Below are 18,400 nucleotides of genomic sequence, written 5' to 3'. Positions count from 1 at the left end.
TTATGAGTTTTGCCCACATATATCAAAGCTTGGTGCGTGGTGTATGGGCTCCAGGGAGTAATCCGTAGCTTGGTGCTGAGCAGACTGGAGCGTATGAGAGGAACTCGCTGGAGCAAAACCTAGAAGTCCACAATAGGGGATTAACTGGGGGGCATCTACTGGGGGAGAGCGTTTTAGCATCATGAAAGAGAATACTTGCGAGGTATCTTTAATGATGAGGGAAAGGCTTGGGTGCTGATGCTATGTGAGACTGGTGGGGTACACAGTTGCATCAAATGGGCGGAGCAGCCAGTCCTGCCTTGGAAAGCAAGCCAAAGGGAGTGCACCAAAATGCTAACAGCTAGGGGAAAACCACGCAGTAAGTAAGCGCATCAAAAAAAATCACAGATGGGGCTTCCCTGGTGGCGCGGTGGTTGAGAGTCCGCCTGCCGATGCAGGGGACGTGGGTTCGTGCCCCGGCCCGGGAGGATCCCACATGCCGCGGAGCGGCTGGGCCCGTGAGCCATGGCCGCTGAGCCTGCGCGTCCGGAGCCTGTGCTCCGCAACGGGAGAGGCCGCGACAGTGAGAGGCCCGCGTATCGCAAAAAAAAAAAAAAAAAAAAAAAAAAAAAAAAAAAAAAAAAAAAAAAAAAAAAAAAAAAAAATCACAGATGAAGAGGGCGTACATCTTTAAGCACGGTGCAGTTTCCATCATGTGTCACTTTTGGTATGCAATGAATGAGACCCAAAAGCTGCTCACCGCCAGGGGCTGCGTGGAGGTTAGGGCTGCACCCTGTTCTGCGTGGCTCTGGAGGGCACATCCTGAGGTCTCCTCGCTCCAAGGGCTCCCGAAGCTGGTGTTGCGTGGTGCTGAGGAGTGACCTCGCTTCCGGTCCAGAGCTGCCTGAGGGATCTGGCAAGTTGTCCCCCTCTCAGAACGTGGGTTGCCTCATCTTTGAGATCAGGGCGGCGTGTGTGGAGTGTGGGGTGAATTAAACCGCTTCTGAGGCCTGCTTGGCTCTCCGACATGCTGCGATGGCACTGGGGGTGTATGAGAGAGATGGCAAGTACCCCAGCCTCCCGTTTCCTGCTAAGATCTGAGGTGCTCCCTCTCCCCTCTGCCTGCCCTGCCCTGTACCCTTGTATGGGGCTCTTGACTTTGATTGCAGGTATCACTCGTTCACCAGGCAAACACTTCACGAGCACCTGCGACATGCCAGTTACTGTGCTAGGTGCTGGAAGGAAGCTGTAAATAGGAAGAATTTTTCCAGTATCATTTTCACCCTGCAGCACAGCCCTGTGAGCAGGCAGGAAAGAGAGGGACCACCTAATATCACAGTGGAGGACACCAAGGTCCGGGGAGATGAGAAAGTGTGGTAAAGAGCTTGGATTTCTGCAGCCAGGCTGCCTAGGCTGGACCCCAGTCCCATCATTTCCTGGGGGTGTGGCAACTGGGAATGTTTTACGACCTTTCTGAGCTCAGCTGCTCCATCTGTAAGAAGGGGATCACAGTAGCGCCCACCTACCTAAAAGATTCGTTCTGAGGATGAAACAAAGCAATAGATGGTATGTATGCCCAATACGTAGGACAGGGCCTGGCACTTGGTAAGGTGCCCGATAAATTGAACGTCTGAATGAGGTTACCCCGCTGGTAAGTGGCCGAGGGGGACGTGAACCCGGGGTCTCTGGCCGCACAGCCGAGGCTCTCCTTGCACCTGGGTTGGCCGTGGGCCCTGAGCCCCGGCGCCTGCATCCCCGCAGCTGGCCCGCGGTGCCCGAGCCCCTGGCGCGGGGAGACCCAGAGCCGGCTCCTTCTCTCACCCGGCCCGCAGGTCGGCGCTGCTGGGCAAGGTGCTGCGCATCGACGTGGACCGCAACGAGCGCGGCCCCCTCTACCGCATCCCGTCCGACAACCCATTCGTGGGCGACCCCGCCGCGCGGCCAGAGGTCTACGCCCTCGGAGTGCGCAACATGTGGCGCTGCTCCTTCGACCGCGGCGACCCGGCGTCGGGCGCGGGCCGCGGGCGCCTCTTCTGCGGCGACGTGGGCCAGAACAAGTTCGAGGAGGTGGACCTGGTGGAGCGCGGCCGCAACTACGGCTGGCGCGCCCGCGAGGGCTTCGAGTGCTACGACCGCAAGCTGTGTGCCAACACCTCCCTCGGTGACCGCCCCCCGCCCCCCACCCCCGCGCCCCCGAGGACCTGGCTCCCCGGATCTGCCCCCCACTCCACGGCTGTGCGCCCGCGCCTCCCTCCGTGGCCAACCGCGCCCCTACCGGGACTTCCTTGCCCGCGCAAACCCATGCCCCCCCCCCGGCTTTACAAACTTGAAACACCACCCTTTCTGGTTGACTGTCTGGGTCCCCATCTCGGGCCCTCTTGGGAACCTCCCCAGCAAGACTCAGGACCACCCAAGAAGCCTCGTTGGGAACCGGCTGCAGGCTCACCCAGCTTCTCCCGCCCCTGCAGATGATGTGCTGCCGATTTTCGCCTACCCGCACAAACTGGGCAAGTCGGTCACTGGGGGCTACGTGTACCGGGGCTGCGAGTACCCGAACCTGAACGGGCTCTACATTTTCGGAGACTTCATGAGCGGGTAAGTGGCCTCATACCAGTTCTGAGGGGGCAGGGACTGCAGAGGTGAAAGATGGGGAAACGTACAACACCCTTGACGGCCCCGGGGCCATCTGGCTCCTGGGAGCCAGGACCTGCGGTTGCGCCAACTGGCTAGAGAGGTCACCCTGCTGGAGAGAGGGGAGCTGGGGCTCCAGCTGGGGTCTGACCCGTGGAGCCTGGCTGCCCGATTCCCATGCTTTATGGCAGTGTTGCCTCCACCCACTGAGCCCTTAGAGGGTGTGTGTGTGTGTGTGTGTCTGGGAGAGGGGTTGGGGTGAGTCACACCCCAAACAGGTTTCAGGGCGGGTAGAACATACCTCCCAGGCCGGCTGTGGGTCAGACTGTCTCCCCAGGGGAGCTTATGGAGACTCATGACCCTCTCATTCTCCTGTTGTATAGAGGAGAAAACTGAGGACCAGAGAGGCCAGGGAAGCTCTACACCTGGCATGATGTTTCAAAGTACAGCCGAGGGAGCTTCCCTGGTGGCGCAGTGGTTGAGAGTCTGCCTGCCGATGCAGGGGACACGGGTTCGTGCCCCGGTCCGGGAGGATCCCACATACTGTGGAGCGGCTGGGCCCGTGAGCCATGGCCGCTGAGCCTGCGCGTCTGGAGCCACGACAGTGAGAGCCCCGCGTACTGCTAAAAATAAATAAATAAGAAATTTTTTAAAAAAAATTAAAAGTACAGCCGAGATGGCCTATGTTCAAAGCCTGGCACGCTTATTAGGCACGTGACCTTGAGCCGGTTACTTCACCACTCTGTGCTTTAGTTCCTCATCTGCAAAATGATAATAGTACCTCCTTACTGGGGTTGTTTGAGACCTGCTCATACATATACAGCACTTAGAATCTAGAACATGCTCAATTTCTGTGTTTTGTTTGTTTGTTTGCTTGCTTGTTTAATAAGGTGGAAGGATCTGTTGGTTACCTAAGGACCCTTCCAGCCTCATGTGAAATGAATTGTTTGTTTGTTTGTTTGTTTGTTTGTTTGCCACACCGTGCAACTTGTAGTATCTTAGTTCCCTGACCAGGGATTGAACCTGGGCCCCCTGCAGTGGAAGCGTGGAATTCTAACCACTGGACCACCAGTTCTTAATTATTCCCATCCTAGCCTCTCCATGGAAGGGCAGCTGAACTGGGTCCCTCGGGAGAGGAAATAAGGAAGCCCGAGGCTGGCAGAATTCTTACCTCCTCCAGGCTGCTGACCTAGGGTGGCTTTGTGGCCAGTGCATCTACAGCTGGAGCTGACAGAGAACCCTGGCCTGGGCCTCTGGTTGCTGGGTCCTTCTCCCAGCTTAGGGTCTCCCTCTGGGACTCAGTTATCCCATCTGGAAAATGGGTCTAGATGAAACCCCTGTTTTTTACCCTGATTCTCCTTTTTCCCTTCTGCCATCCCCCAGGAGTGCCCAAGCCACCTGAACACAGAAATTCAATGAATTTTGCCAACACTTCCCAAACCCCCTCTGCTGGGTCAGGCTTCGTGCCAGGGCCAAAGCAACAGAGTTGAAGAGTACCTCGTACCCAAGTCAGGGAGACAGACCCACACTCGGTCCACTCGAGTCCGGCCTCAGAGAGCCTGTGAGCAGTGCTGGGGAAGCCCAGCACAGGGGCAGTCAGGAGGGCTTCCCAGAGGAGGGGATGACCGAGCAGGGCCTGAAAGTATCAATAGGTGATTGACAGGCGTGGAAGGGAGTAAGGGACAAGATCAACATTTTCTGAAGATGCCAAATTCTCCATTTCACGCTCCGAAGTGGAGGCAGCTCCAAAGTATGTGGAAACTCCTGGGCACCAGCCTTGGAGGCCTCTGAACTGGAAGTCAGCTTCTGACTGCCTCTTGCTGGTCAGCAGGTGGGGTTGAGCTGAGGGGGCAGGAACCAAGCTGGTCTTGTTCACCCCTGTGCTTCTCCCGGTAGGTAGCAGGTGTTCAGTAAAGACTGCACGTGAGTCCGGCTTCCTGGATGTGCGGCCTGTGCGCTTACACGGGGCTCCGTCTCAGAAGCGCCCATGCTTGGTTTAATGCTCTGCTGTTACTGTCCTGAAATTTTTAGTACTTTTTGAACAAGGGGCCCTGAATGCTCACTTTGCACTGGAGCCTGCAAGTTATGTCTGGTCCTGGTCGTATGGATAATAGATGATTGGATGGATGGATTGGGGGGTGGGGTTCCCTCGGGCACCCTGCCAGCCATGACCCCACAGCCCATCCTCCTTTGCAGGCGTCTGATGTCCCTCCGAGAGAACCTGGGGACAGGCCAGTGGCGGTACAACGAGATCTGCATGGGCCGTGGCCAGACCTGTGCGTTCCCAGGCCTCATCAACAACTACTATCCACACATCATCTCCTTCGCGGAGGACGAGGCCGGTGAGCGCTCCTGAGGCCTCTCCATCCGGGCTGCCGATGCCTGGGACTGTGCCCCACCCCATGGGTCCTTCTGGCCTGGGACTCGAGGGATGGCATCTCAGGCCTGAAATCACCTTCTGGCTGGAGAGTGACGTGTTCAGAGGGCTTGCACCTTGCTTCGGTGTCAGTTCTCACTCATCTGAGCTTCCACTTCCTTATCTGGAAGATGGGAGCAGTGGTCCCCGTCCTTCCCTTTCCCCAACTCTCACCCTGGGCAGGGTTGCCAGGAGGGATATAGCGTGAGCCCACAGGTAAGAGTCCAGGGCAGTTATGGGACCGGGAAAGGATCTGCGATGGTGGAAATGCAGGCAGGTGAGGGAAGAGTGCCTCCCCGGGGACCTCCAGCTCCCTGGGTTCCTGATGGCAAACGTATCGGGGCCTGTAAATGAAGCCGCGCTGTCTTCAGAAAGTGGTGGGCACCGCTTTCTTGCCTGTTAGTGGGTCCCCCATTCAGGCACTTGTGTTTTCAATGCGAAGAACAGAGGGGGAGGGGAGAGGAGGAAGGGCCATGGAGGCTGGATCCCGCCTTTGTCCTGGGCCCCGGATTGTCCCTGGACAAAAGCTGAGGGGCCCCCGGTGGGCCCTGGTGGATGCTTGGCCAGGTTACTAAGCAACGCCTTCCCAGGGGCCTTTCGAGAGGTGTCCCCTGCAGGGCCCAGTGCCCAGAGCCCCCAGGCCTGAGTCTGGGAAACCTTTGTTGAACCGATACCCGTCAGAGTCTAAATTTTCAAAAGGGCAGCCTCAGACCCCACCACCCTCCCTGAGCCCACTGGGCCCTTGAAAGCCATTTCTTTTGGTCATTAGGGAGTTAACATGTTTTGCGAAGGGGGGATGCCCTCCCCCCACCCTCCTCCCCCTCCAGAGCCCAGACCCAGAGGAGGGCCTGGAAAGCGCAGTTCCCAGGGGGCCCTTCCTCAGCCCTCTGAGTGACACCAAGGGATGGACAGCCAGGAGGAGGCCCCTCAAAGACAGACAGCCCAGGGATAGCATGTTGGTGAGTTGGGCAGGTGGCCCCGGAAGGCACGGAGACCTGGAGGTCTGATGCCGGCAAACCTCTCCCAGCTCCCTCTGGCCTCTGCCTCTCTGCTTGATTTTCTGACACATGCAAATTGCAAAACAAGGACCTCTGCTGGCCCGGTGTCCTCCGGGGACAGTCCATACCGCAGACACCGGGAGGGTAGTGTGGCCCTGGGCAGGGCTTAGCAGTGCTATGGGGGCTCCCCACCCGTGCACGGGGTTGGGGGCTTCCTGCAGATTAAGGCTGGATGGGGCCTTGGGGTGCACCCGGTCCAATGCTGTCACTTTACAGACGGGGAAACTTGAGGCTGACTTTTCCTGCCTGGTTGTGGGCTGGGGGACACTGGACATAGCCTGGCCCCTGGAGGCCTCCCAGAGCAGGACCTCAAGCTCAAGCTTGGTCAGGCAAAGGCAGACAATGGAGAAGGGCTTCCAGGCCAAGGGAGCAGAATGTGTGGGGAGCTCCGAGTTGCTCCAGCGCCTGGAGCATAGGGTCAAGGAGGGCTGCACGGCCGGGGAGGGGACAGTGGCCACTCCCAAGGGCCTCCTTCCAGAAAGGAGCCCAGAAAGGGAAGTAAGGCTCAAAGCCACATGCAAATTCATAGCTGTGCCTATGGACTCTCCAGCAGGGACCTGCTCGCCAGGGGCCCTGCTTCCTCCCATAGGGTTCATCACACCTCGTGGGCCTCTTCCTCCCCGCACCAACTTGCGCCCCGCCCCCGCTCCCACCGGCCGCCAAGGCGGGGCTGGTGCTCCTGGAGGGAGGTCAGGGGCCACTGACCACTCAGCATCCTGCCCTCCCCAGCCCCCAGCTCCCCACCACAGCTGGTCTACCCCAGTTGCACAGGTCACCTCTCAAGTGTCTTCCTCTTCCAGAATTCCCCAGGTTTCCTGTGCCTTGATTCTCAAACACCTCCCTCATGCAGCCCTCCCTGACTGCACCAGTCACCAGGGACATGCTTTCCTTCAAGCTCCCTTCTCACTGTCTGTATTGGCCTCTCCTTGGGGAAACCAGCCCCGCCCCCATCCTTGGGAGAGCTCTCCGCTGCCTCTTACAAGGACGGAAGGCATTAGCATGGCTGAACCATCGCAATGAACCACATGTGGCCTGTGTCTGGGCCTTCCAGCTACCACGTCTCCTACATTAGCGTGGGCTTGGGGACAGCAGAGGTTTCTGAGTTCCAGGCCTGCTTAACCATTCACCATTTGCATGACTTTGGGCAAGTCACTTGACCTCTCCGAGCCTCTGTTTTCTCATCTGGAAGCTGAGAATAATGAAGCTTAATTCCTGGGCATGGGTACCTGTGGCAGCAAGGGCCAGGGGGCAGGATGGGGGTGGGGAGAGAGCAGAGAACGCAATTTCCCTGAGAGCATCCGTGGCACCAGGTGCTCATAATTCCATTTCTACAGAGGCTCTGCGTGGGGCTGTCCCGGAGCTGCCGGAGCTCACACGGGGCCAAGTGCAGGAGCTGGGACTCACACTAGAGGCTCCCAAAGCACGAACTCTTCAGCCCCTGCTACGTGCCTGGGAGGTGCCTGCTGGTCAGTGGAGAGAGACTGTGTCCCCGGGGACTTGGCAGGACCTGGACCCTGGGCAACGATGACCATAACAACAGCAATAACGGTTAATACTGATGGAGCATCCACTATATGCTCGTTTCATCCTTACAACAGCCCCGTGAGGCAGGCCCACTGGGGGACGAGGAAGCTGAGTCATCAGTAAGCAGGCAGTGGGGGGCTGGGCTGTGGACCTCCGTTGGTGCTCAGAGGTGTGTGGTCCTGGGCATGAAACCCAGGCAGGGGCCAGGGGTGGGGCTGGGTCACCAGGGAGGAGACAAGAGTCCAGAGGTCAGAGCCTGAGGGGGTCCGGGCAGAGCAGCCGGCAGCCCGGGAGGCTGTGCTGCAGAGGCCCCTGGGCACATCTGGACGCCTTTCTCAGCCTCGGTTTCCAGTTCTGGGGACCTGCAGCATCTCCCCTCCTGGCTCACTGAGGTTGGGGTGCACCTCAGAACTGAGGTGGGGCCGTTGGGCTGGCCGGGATGGTGTTCCAGGCAGTGTTCTCACTTCTTGCCTTGTTTCTTGTCCAAGGGGAGCTGTACTTCATGTCAACGGGAGTGCCGAGTGCCACAGTGGCAAGTGGGGTTGTCTACAAAATGATCGACCCCTCCAGGTGAGTCCCCCCCACCCCACCCCTGTCATGGCCTCGGCTCCTACCGTCTGCCAGGAGCCCTCCCCTCCATTACCTCGTTTCCCCTCTACCACTCCTTAAGGTGGTCGTGGTTAATATGCCCATTTTTCAGATGAGAAAAACTGAATCCCAGAGAGGGGAAGTGACTAGCTAAGTTCATACTGCTGCTGAGGGGCAGATCTAGGATTCAAAACCGATCTGCCAGCCTCAAAGTCCGGTTCTGTTCGTGCTAAGAGGGCGCCAAAGATACCAGTGGGCCCATATTTATGGGCTCCACCATCACATTTTTTAAAATTCTTTTTAAAAATTTTAGAACAGTTCTAGATTTACAGACAAGTTACAAAGATAGTACAGAGTCTCCCATATACCCCTCACTCAGTTTTCCCTATTATTAACGTCTTACATTATCATGGTACATTTGTCACAATTAATGAACCAATTTTGGTACATTACTATTCATTAAATGCCACACTTTTTTTTTAAATTGAGGTAACTCCATACTTTAAAAACAAAAGGATGTCTCTAGTTTTTCCCGAGTGTCCTTTTCTCCAGGATCCCATACAGAATCCCACATTGCTGGTCATCATGTCCTGTTAGCTTCCTCTAGTCTGTGACAGCTTCTCAGACATTCCTTGTTTACCACACTTTTTTTTTTTTTTTGCGGTACGTGGGCCTCTCACTGTTGTGGCCTCTCCCGTTGCGGAGCCCAGGCTCCGGACGCGCAGGTTCAGCGGCCACGGCTCACGGGCCCAGCCGCTCCGCGGCACGTGGGATCTTCCCGGACCGGGGCACGAACCCGCGTCCCCTGCATTGGCAGGCGGACTCTCAACCACTGCGCCTCCAGGGAAGCCCAACCACACTTTTCTGTTGAAAGCACAAAGCTATTAATTACTGACATAACTGTTTATCAAGAAAAACACAAGCGCTTGCTCCTTTCCTCTCCCCGAGGTCTCGGCCCTCTTTGGACTTACGTCATGGTGGAGCAACGCAAGCAAACTTTGCATTTTTCTTCGTGGGTCTATCCTGACTTTGTATAAACATGTCCACGTTGCAACATTACCCTCAGAAGCTCCTTTTTGATGGCGGCGTAATTTTCCGTTGAGTCACTGCACCCTGATTGCCTGATCCATCCCTTGGACATTTAGGTTATTTCCAGTTTTTGAAAAAAGAGTGCTTCTCTAAGGAAATATCACCTAATTCATGCCAGATGCTGCCTGAGCCCCACTGTTTCCTTTAGTCTGTGCAGCATCCTTCTGGGCTCATGCCCCCCGCACAACAGAGGGAACCCGAGGCTTAGGGATTTCTGCTCAAGGTCTCGTGGGTGGGAGGAGCCAGCAACGGGCGAGACCCCCGTTCCCTCCCTCCCTCCGTGACCCTTCTCGTCGCTTTTTTCATGTTTCTCTTTCGGAACCCGTGTGATTTTGTGCACCCCCAGCATATTGCAGAGGGGCGCCATTCCAGAACATTTGGAAAATGAAGAAATGGGAAGCAGAGGGGGTAGGGTGGGGTCATCCGCTGCCGCCCAAACATAACCACTGTGGCGTTTTTTTGGTGTATCTCTTACCCTTTGGCAAGACAAAAAATTTTTATGTAATTTCCTTAAGGAACAGAACCCAGCAGGGTGGGTCTGAAGCGTGTGGCTATTACGTGGAGTTCAAAGCAGCCAGAAAACCCACGCTTTCTGCAGCTTGGAGAAGGGTGTGAGCTGGGCTGTGTTTCAGCCTCTGCGGGGAGTGGCCCACATCCCTCCTCGGTTTCCCTCTTTTGCCGGGGCTGTCTGAAAGCCACCCCAGGTCACGTGGCTGCTTCAGCCCTTGGGCTTTCCCCTCGTGCTCTTGGGACCCATTGAAGTCTTGGACCCACGTGGGTCGGTCCCATTCAAAGACTCACAGATCAACGGCCAGAAGCTCATTAAACTGGGATTCCATTCCTTACTTGTGCCCCTTAAAGATGTCCAAGGAGACCCAATTCATAGCCCTGGCAACCCTTCTCAGGCTCTTGTCTCTCCCAGCCCTCTCCAGCCTCGCACTCCAAGGCCCCCAGAGCCCTCAGCTCTGCTGGCAGCCCCGAGGCTTGCTCTCTCTCCGCACTTTATTCTTCAGATCGACTTAAACTTTCTCTTTGATTCTGTATCACAAGAAATCCCAGAACCAGAGGGGCAGAGAGAAACCCACCTCAGAGGCTGTGGGGAATGGGGACCAGGGTAAAGTGCAGGACTGGGGCTGTGGTGACAGTTACAGGAGCTGGGCCGGCAGGCTGGGGAGGACGACTGTGACGTTTGATCACGTCGCAAGGACACTTCACGCTGTGAATTAGAAGTGGCCACCGGCCCTCCTGCTCTTCAGGCAGAGGCTGAGCGGGCACTTGGCAGGCCGTTATAGGGGGTCCCTGTCCTGGGATTGGACCCTTGGGGTCTGGGAGGCGTGGAGCAGCGGGGGCACTGCCCCGTAAGTGGCCACTGTTGTGACCACGCACGCGTGCCCAGGCCTGAGCGCACACCGGCCCTCCTTTCCCTTCCTACCTGGCTTCAGGGCGCAGGTGATGTCGGAGGGGCGTGCTCAGGGCGGGCTCCCGGGGTGCGGCTCATGACCTCTTGTGTGTCGGCAGACGGGCGCCACCCGGCAAGTGTCAGATCCAAGCTGCCCACGTGAAGGTCCGGGGCCGCCTCATCCACTTCGTGCCCAAAGAAGGTAAGTGTCCGCCAAGGTGGGGACACAGCGGGAGTTCCTGCAACCCACACCCGCTGCCCCTCTTCCGGATGTGGATGCTCCCAGCGGGGCCTGGACGCCCTCCCTCGGCCCCCATGCCCAGCACTGGGCCCCGTACACAGGAGCTGCTAGGAGTGGGTGGAACTGCTTAAACCTCCTTCCACTCGTGCAGTGTCAGCCAGTCCCAGGCCACGGTGGGTGGCTCCAAGGGGCTGCAGGCCTCACAACGAGCATGGCAAAAGGAGAAATAGCTGGTCCCCGGCAAGGTTCACTCAGAGCTCTTGGGAGGGAGGGACAGAGAAAGAGGGTGTATCTATATATGAGCAAGACTGGAATGAGTTATTCTAGGTGCAGAGGTGCCTAGGGGAGCGTTTGGGCTGGCTCTGCTGTACGATGGTTCTGTTTTGATGAGCTTGGTGGGGAGAGAGGGGTGCAAACCCTCATGAGCCGAGGGCCAGGCAAAGCCACAATGACCACCCGTGGGATCTGGGGCCATCCGAAGAGGGTGTGGCCCGAGGAGAGGGCTGTTCCGCCGGGTCCAAGCTAGGTGGGAACAGAGAGAGAGCTGGTGTTGTCAGCTCTTCCGGTTCTCAAGACAAGCAGACTATCTATCCATCCATCCATCCTTCCATCCTCCCATCCACCCCATGTATGTGCTTCATACCGGGGCTGTAGCGCTGAGCAAGCAGATATGGTCCCTGCCTTCTTGGGTTGTTATCGTACAATCTCCCGATTTGGAAATATCGGCAAGTTGTTCACAATTTTCAGAACCGCCCTGTGGGCCAAAGGAGATACTTCAGTGGGCTGAGTGTGCCCCGGAGGTCTCCAGCTGGCTGACTGGGGTGGGCGGCAGGAAGAGGGGGAGGTGGGGGGGTGGGGGGGGTGGGGGGTGGGGGGGTGGGGGGGTACCCGGCCCTGAGGAAGGGGTGCCCCGCCAGGAAGAGGAAGGCTGGGGAAGCTGGGTGTCTGGGGAATTTATTTCCAGCTGCAGTTGGTTCGGGGCCTTGGCAGCGTTTTCCATTCACTCGTTCGGCAGTTTCTGCATTTCTGTTAGTTACCCACCCTGTGCTGGATGCTGGGGCCACAGAAGAAGTCAGACCAGGCCCAGTCCTGGCTGGGACAGACAGAGGGGTCATTTGGTGGCCCAGGGCCCGTGACAGAGGTTGTACTGGGCGCCATGGGGACCCAGAGCAGTGCAGAGCTGGGGGTGGAGGGGGCGGGTTGGGAATGTCCTGGAGGCTGAGGGTTGAGCCTGGATGGAGAGGAAAGTGCATTGCAGAGGTCGGGGAAGGGCAGCCTAGGCAGTGAAGGCAGCCAGAGAAGCAAGAGCCCTGGGAGTCCTTCCCTGTGGCTGGAGTGGGGGCCAGGGTGCAGGTTGGGGGAGGTTCTAGCCCACGTTCTGGCCCCAGCCTGCACCTGGTCTTGTATCCAGGCCCTTTCTCAGCCCCCGTCTCAGTGGTTTTCCAAGTGAGACTGGCCAGTGGCCCCCGGATCCCTGCCCACAGTATGCGAGCAGTTTGGGGTTTCCACCTCCCCTGAGGGAGGCAGTGCCTGGCAGAGTGTCTGATGTGGAGCGACGTTTAGCCCCATGGCTGACCTGGGCCAAGCACGAGGGCCACGTCCTGCGGGGACAAAGGGAATCACCCACCGTAGCTCCCCGACACCTGATGAATCCAGGTCCCCGTGGAGAGGTCAATGGGCGGGGGTCAGTGTGGCCCAGAGCCCCGCACCCAGAGAGCTCCTGACCAGCCCCCCTGTGATGGGCAGGGCCACCAGCAACCTTGGGAGCCTGGAGCGGAGGCTCCACCTGAGCAGAGGGGCCCCGGGCAGGCTGGTCCCCATCCTGCTGGCCTGCCCTCCGCCCACTGCAGCTCCCCGCCCCCCGCCCCCGTCAGCCTCCCCCGCTTCCTCACCCTTAAACCAGAGACTGGAGCCAGAAAGCGTCATCTGCTCTGAGAAGCTCTCCCAGACACTCCTTCCCTGCCGCGGCGCTCAGGGATTTACAGCGTGAGGTCCTCCCCCTGCCAGACCGGGGGACTCCCAGAGGGGGACGAGGAACGGGGCTGGGGAGAGGCACAGAGGCACACGCACGAAGCAGCTGCTGGCAAGGGCGTGCGGAATGGCTGCAGAAGCACCGGGCATCTTGTGGAGCCAGGGTGACCCAAGAAGCACGCTGGGGCACCTCATCCTCGGGGCCTGAGTAGAGGGCAGGACGAGGACATCTTCCCCCGGGGCCTGCGCTCCGGGGGGAAGAGCTGGGGTGGGGTGGGGTCGCGAGGGCTGGGCTGGGGCGGCCGGGCTCCTCCCGAACACAGGCTCTTCCTCTGCGCAGAGTTCATCCGGAGGACGGAGAGCACCGCGCGGCCCGCGGCGCCCGCGCCCACCAAGTCTCCCCGCCGCAGCCGCCCCACGGCCGCCCCGCTCACGCCCACCCTGCGGCCGGCACGACCCACCCCGCGGCCCGGGCGCCGTCGGGGCGGCGGGCGGCGGCGGGGACGGCTGGGCACCGCGGTCCCCGAGCCCTCGAACGGCGCCGTGCGCCTGGTGCGGCCCGCGGGCCTGAGTCCAGGCCGAGGGCGCGTGGAGGTGTTCGCGGGCGGACGCTGGGGCACCGTGTGCGATGACGCCTGGGACACCAAGGGCGCTGCCGTCGTGTGCCGACAGCTGGGCTTCGCGTACGCCGTGCGGGCCGCCAAGCGCGCCGAGTTCGGCGAGGGTCACACGCTGCCCATCCTGCTGGACGACGTGCGCTGCACAGGCCGCGAGCGCAACCTGCTGGAGTGCTCGCACGCCGGCCTGGGTTCCCACAACTGCGGCCACCAGGAGGACGCCGGCGTCGTGTGCAGCCGCGAGGACCCCGATCTGTAGGCGAGCTTCGTCCGTCTGTCTGGCCGGCCTGGCTGTCCATCGTGCGTCCCGAGCCGTGCACCCTGCGCGCGCCTGGTGCGTGCGCCCGAGTCTGAGGGTGGAGGGGAACGTGGGGGGTGGCCTAGGGGCGGCCCATCGGTAATGCTGTCCTGTGGATGCATATGTGGGGCGTGCAGCGCACGCGTGTTCTTTGTGTGTTCCTGCCCACGTGTCTTTGAAAGCCCGCAGCCGCAGTATGTGTTGGGATCCGTGTGGCCCCTGCGGGTGTGCGGTTGCAGCCTGAGGTGCTCTTTGCTCACCTCCAAGCGTCTCTGGCAGCAGCAGCAGCTCAGTCTGGTAGAACCCTGAGCACTGAGGGCGGCTGCCCTTTAAGGGCGGACATGACCTTGCCGCACTAACAGGGGCACAGCCGGTGGGTAGAGGGAGGGGGCCGGGCCTGCCCTGCCCACGGTGGGGAGTGGAAGGCCCCAGACCAGCTGGAGCACGGCTTGAGGAATGTGGCCCAAAGGGCATGGAGTCAGAGTTGCCGAAGAGAGCACGAGGGCATCTAGTAGGGCCAAGGGAAGTCACCAGACTGATGGGTCCAGGGAGACCCCTGGGCTGTGGCTGCCCCGGCGAGGTCAGGCTGCCTAGGAGGAAGCGCGTGCCGGGGTGGGCTGGCGGGGAGCACCGCATGACTTCCGGGAGAAGCCTTCTCGGCCTCAGCGTCACGCTGGACCCAGCCACTCCGAGCACCACGGCCGCTGGTGAGGCTTCAGAGTTCTCCACTTTCAAGCCGGTGCCAGGGCCACACCTCTGTCATCCCCATTCCCCACCCACCCTGCTCAGTGAAATCCCAGGGAACCCTCTGCCTCCTCAGCCCAACCCCGGGGGCCGACCGGGCTACGGACCCAGTGAGACCACTGATGCTCTGTCACCCAGTGTCGCAGCAACAGCGTGACTGTTTACAAACCCCCTTCCTGCCTCTTTTCTCTGACTCACAGCTGCCTGGAAGCGGAGGGAGGAGGTGGGAGAAGGGGGCTGGGCCTGCAGCCTCTGTCCTGCTCACAGGTGCAAGTTCCTTTGCCCACTAAGGGCCTCAGCCTTGGTTCATGCCAGGCTGGTCAAGGGGCATCAAGTATGGCTGAGCTCAGCCTCTGATAGGGGGCCAGGGAGGGGAAACAGAGAGTTGGTCACCAGGCAGTGAGGACCGGATGTGGCCCATGTCGGGGGAGTGGGGGAGGGCTCTGGGTGGGGCATCCTGGAAACCCACCCTGGGTGTTGTCCTGGGAGTTGAGCTGGCACTAGGGACGGTGTGCCTGGCAGAGGAAATGGTGCAGGCGGAAGCCTGTCGGGGGTCTCCCAGCCGCTCGCTGAAGCTGAGTGTGGAGTATGAGGCTGCAGAACAAAGCTTTAGGGCCACCCTCTCGAACTTCCCCCTACCTCTGCCCTAAGTGGGGTGGGCGAGGGACCCACACCCTTGTGGCTCCTCTAACCCTGCTGAGCCCCGCGTGGAAACCACAATTAACCCTGCCACTGTGTGTGGCCTGTGTGCTGGGCACCGTCGTAAGGACGGCGCCGCATACCTGAAGTCACTCAATCCCACGACAGCCCTCTTCCTCCCCTTTTACAGATGAGGAAACTGAGGTGCGCAGAGCTTAACTGTCTTAGCTGAGATCACCCAGCCAGGGAGGGGGAAGCCAGATTTGAATACGAGCCGGCTAGCCCTAGCACCCGCCAGGTGTATAACCACTGAACCCCCTGGCTATACCCGCAGACAGTCTCAGCGTGGCCCAGGGCCCCTGCCCGCTGTAGGCTGCCAGCCTTGCTGGGAAATAGCTGACGGAGACCCTCGTGGACCCCTTCTGCCAAGCGGGCGGCTGTGCCTGGGGTGGTCGACTGGGCATCTTCTCAGGTCGCTGGGACATCCTGAAGTGTCCGGAGCTGGGAGGGCCCGTGGTGACCGTCCAGGCCAAACTCCTCACTGTGCCGACGGGAAAATGAACCCGGGAGGCTGAGTGTCCCAGGCCTTTGGGCAGATGGGGCCGAGCTAAGACTAGAGCCCAGGGAAGGCGGGGTGGCCCTCGGGGCCCTCAGAGCAGGGCAACACCATGGCCCTACTCAGCGGAAGGACCAGGGCTGTTGGCCCCTCTGGCTTAGAGGCGGGGTGTGGCTTTTAGCAGCCTCTGCCTCCTCTTCCTAGGGCTCCTCTGTGCTCTTCTCTGCCCCTCCCCACCCTGTGGAGCCCCCTTCCTCAGTTCAAGGCCTGGAGGACAGGATGCCACGAGGCAGGGCCTGGGAGGTGGGCACCCCCCACTGCACCTCAGCACCCACAGCCTGGGGCCACCATCTGGGGCCCGTGGCACTTTCCCCAAGTGGCAAGGGGGAGCGGTCCAGCCCTCCGCTGGGCCCTGAGTGTTGCTGTTGTTTGTTGGGGCAAGTGGGGGAGGTCCCAGGCCCCGTCACTCCTCTGGGCAGTGCTGGCATTGGCCCGTCAGTGTTGCAGGAAGGGTGCTCCCCTCCCATCACCCCTCAGGCTCCAAATAAGGCTGAGGCTGCGGCCTGACTCCTGAGAAGGAGGCTCGGAGAGACACACTGCGGTTTTACTAGGAATTATAAGGGCAGGTGGCTGACACTGGCTGAGCACTTACTATGCCAGGCACTGTTCTAAAGGCTTTACATATTACTCACTCTTTAATCCTTGTATTAACTCTACGAGGTAGGTGCTAGGGTCACCCTCCCACCCATTTTACAGATGTGGAAGCTGAGGCCAAGGGGGCCTTCGTTACTTGTCAAATGTCACACAGCCAATAGTAGAAACCAGGCAGCCTGGCTCTGGAGCCCCAGCGGTGCACTGTCACGCTGTGCTACCTCAAGAGCACTGAATTCAGTGTCCCCCTCGTTGGGCCCCATCGTTGTGCAGATGGGGACACAGGCCCAGGGAGGGGAAGGGTTAGGCACAGACTCCCTGTCCAGTGCTCCTTTCACTCCACCACCAGCCTCGGCAAGCCAGGGGGCAGTCACAAGTGACTCTGTCCCCAGGGACTTTGATCCTGCCTCTGAGTCCTCTAAAGCCTCTGGGGATGGAGGCTAGTCTGGGCCAAGGCTCCCCCTGTTCTCTATAGGCCTCTGCCCTCACTGCCTCTAGTCTGGCCTCCAGTCAGCAGCGAGAGTGAACTCTCAGAACCTGCTCAGAGAGGGACGGCCTCTGCTCAACATCACACAGCTTAGTTCTGGAGCCCTTGGAGCCACCGCTGCAGAGACGTCCCAGGTGTGGCCCAGCACCCAGGACTGCATCCATGGTGTCAGCCTCAGGTAACAACCCTCCAGGTCTCCGACTGGGCCTCATTTGTTCCCCGTTCACCTGCATCCCTCTGGCAAGCCTCAGCTGGGCCCTAGGTGGCCACCTTTCTCCTCTGATGACAGCAAAGGCCCACTGTCCCCGGCAGCCCTGACAGCTTCAGTCAGTGGCTGAAGGCCACCAGGCTAGGGAGCGACCTGCAGCTCCCCAAGGCGTCCCTGTGTTTACACTTTGCAAATGCTTGGCTGGGAGACAACGCCTGGGACGTTGGGGTTCCGGCCTTGACTGTGTGACCTTGGCAAGATCACTTAACCTCTCTGGGCCTCATTGGAAAACAGAAGTAATCAGCAGGATTACTGGAAGAAAAATGAGGTAACATTTACAAACATGCCCAGGACATTCCGTATTGTTCCTGGACAGAAAGCTCAGTAGCAGGCTGTTGGCGCCCACATTGGCAGCTGCCAACTGCACAAAACAGTGTGGAAGGGGCATGCCAGGTAGAGGGACCAGTGAGAATGACCCAGGGACAAATCCTCAAAATGGGAGGAAGATGGGCCCCTTCAGCTAACATGTAGAACCCACATCTTGTGGGAGCATCTGTCCTCTGGTCCCGCTGCTAAAAACTAGCCTTTATTGATCACTTACTATATGCCAGATGCCTCAGGTATGCAGAACCACTTAATCCTCACAACTACCCCATAAGGCACCCCTGACACTGTGGACAAAAAAAATGTTGCCTGCCATCCTGGTAAACGATGAATGTCGCCCGCCGTCAAGCCATCAGCCACTGCAGACACCCGCTACGGTGCGCCCTGAGGGGAATTCAAGACGGAGAAAAACTGGATCCTGGCCCTGATAGTTAAGATGCATGTCTAAGGAATAATTTCAATGAGCCCAGACTCTTGCATCTTCAGCACTAAAATCATTAACTTGACACGTCTGGTTTTTGTGATTAGCAGTAATCTTTTGATGTTTGACTACATGTTTTTTATTTTCAGCAAAAACTCCTATATATGTATCCTGGCTCCACCCTGACCTCTTTGGAACAGTTCCCGAGCTGTCTGAGAGGCTGTCTCCCAGGCTATAGTCCTCAGCAATGTCCCCAAATAAAACATAACTCCCAACTTTTAGGTTGTACATTTTTCTTCAGTCAACAGCTCCTTTCCAGATGATCTCCAAGTTGGCTATGTGACCGGGTCCCTTATTCAGAGGGGGAGTTAGCTTTGAACCAAGGAGCCTGATCTTTCTCTTACCCTGGTTACTGTGCCTGTGCCCTGCCAGGCCGCTCAAGTGAGGGCAGCTACTTCAGAGCCACCTCTCCTGCCTGCATCTCCCTCCGTGATTCCTC

The 18,400-nt window shown here is 59.0% G+C and overlaps 1 protein-coding gene across 1 annotated transcript in view; it reads left to right on the top strand.

Annotated features, from left to right (window-relative positions):
- Positions 1-18,180, top strand: part of HHIPL1 (HHIP like 1) — a 29,675-nt gene extending 11,495 nt beyond the window's left edge. Inside the window, exons 4-9 of the mRNA XM_059058358.2 lie at positions 1,812-2,140; positions 2,448-2,574; positions 4,807-4,952; positions 8,097-8,178; positions 10,804-10,886; positions 13,237-18,180. Coding sequence (XP_058914341.1) covers positions 1,812-2,140; positions 2,448-2,574; positions 4,807-4,952; positions 8,097-8,178; positions 10,804-10,886; positions 13,237-13,772 — 1,303 coding nt within the window. The 3' untranslated portion in view covers positions 13,773-18,180. The remainder of the gene's footprint in view (positions 1-1,811; positions 2,141-2,447; positions 2,575-4,806; positions 4,953-8,096; positions 8,179-10,803; positions 10,887-13,236) is intronic.
- The last annotated feature ends 220 nt before the right edge of the window (positions 18,181-18,400 follow it).

Source organism: Kogia breviceps, chromosome 3 (genome assembly GCF_026419965.1).
Source record: "Kogia breviceps isolate mKogBre1 chromosome 3, mKogBre1 haplotype 1, whole genome shotgun sequence".
Taxonomy (NCBI): Eukaryota; Metazoa; Chordata; class Mammalia; order Artiodactyla; family Physeteridae; genus Kogia; species Kogia breviceps.
Note: the sequence above shows the minus strand (reverse complement) of the source record. Positions and strands in the feature narration are given on the sequence as shown.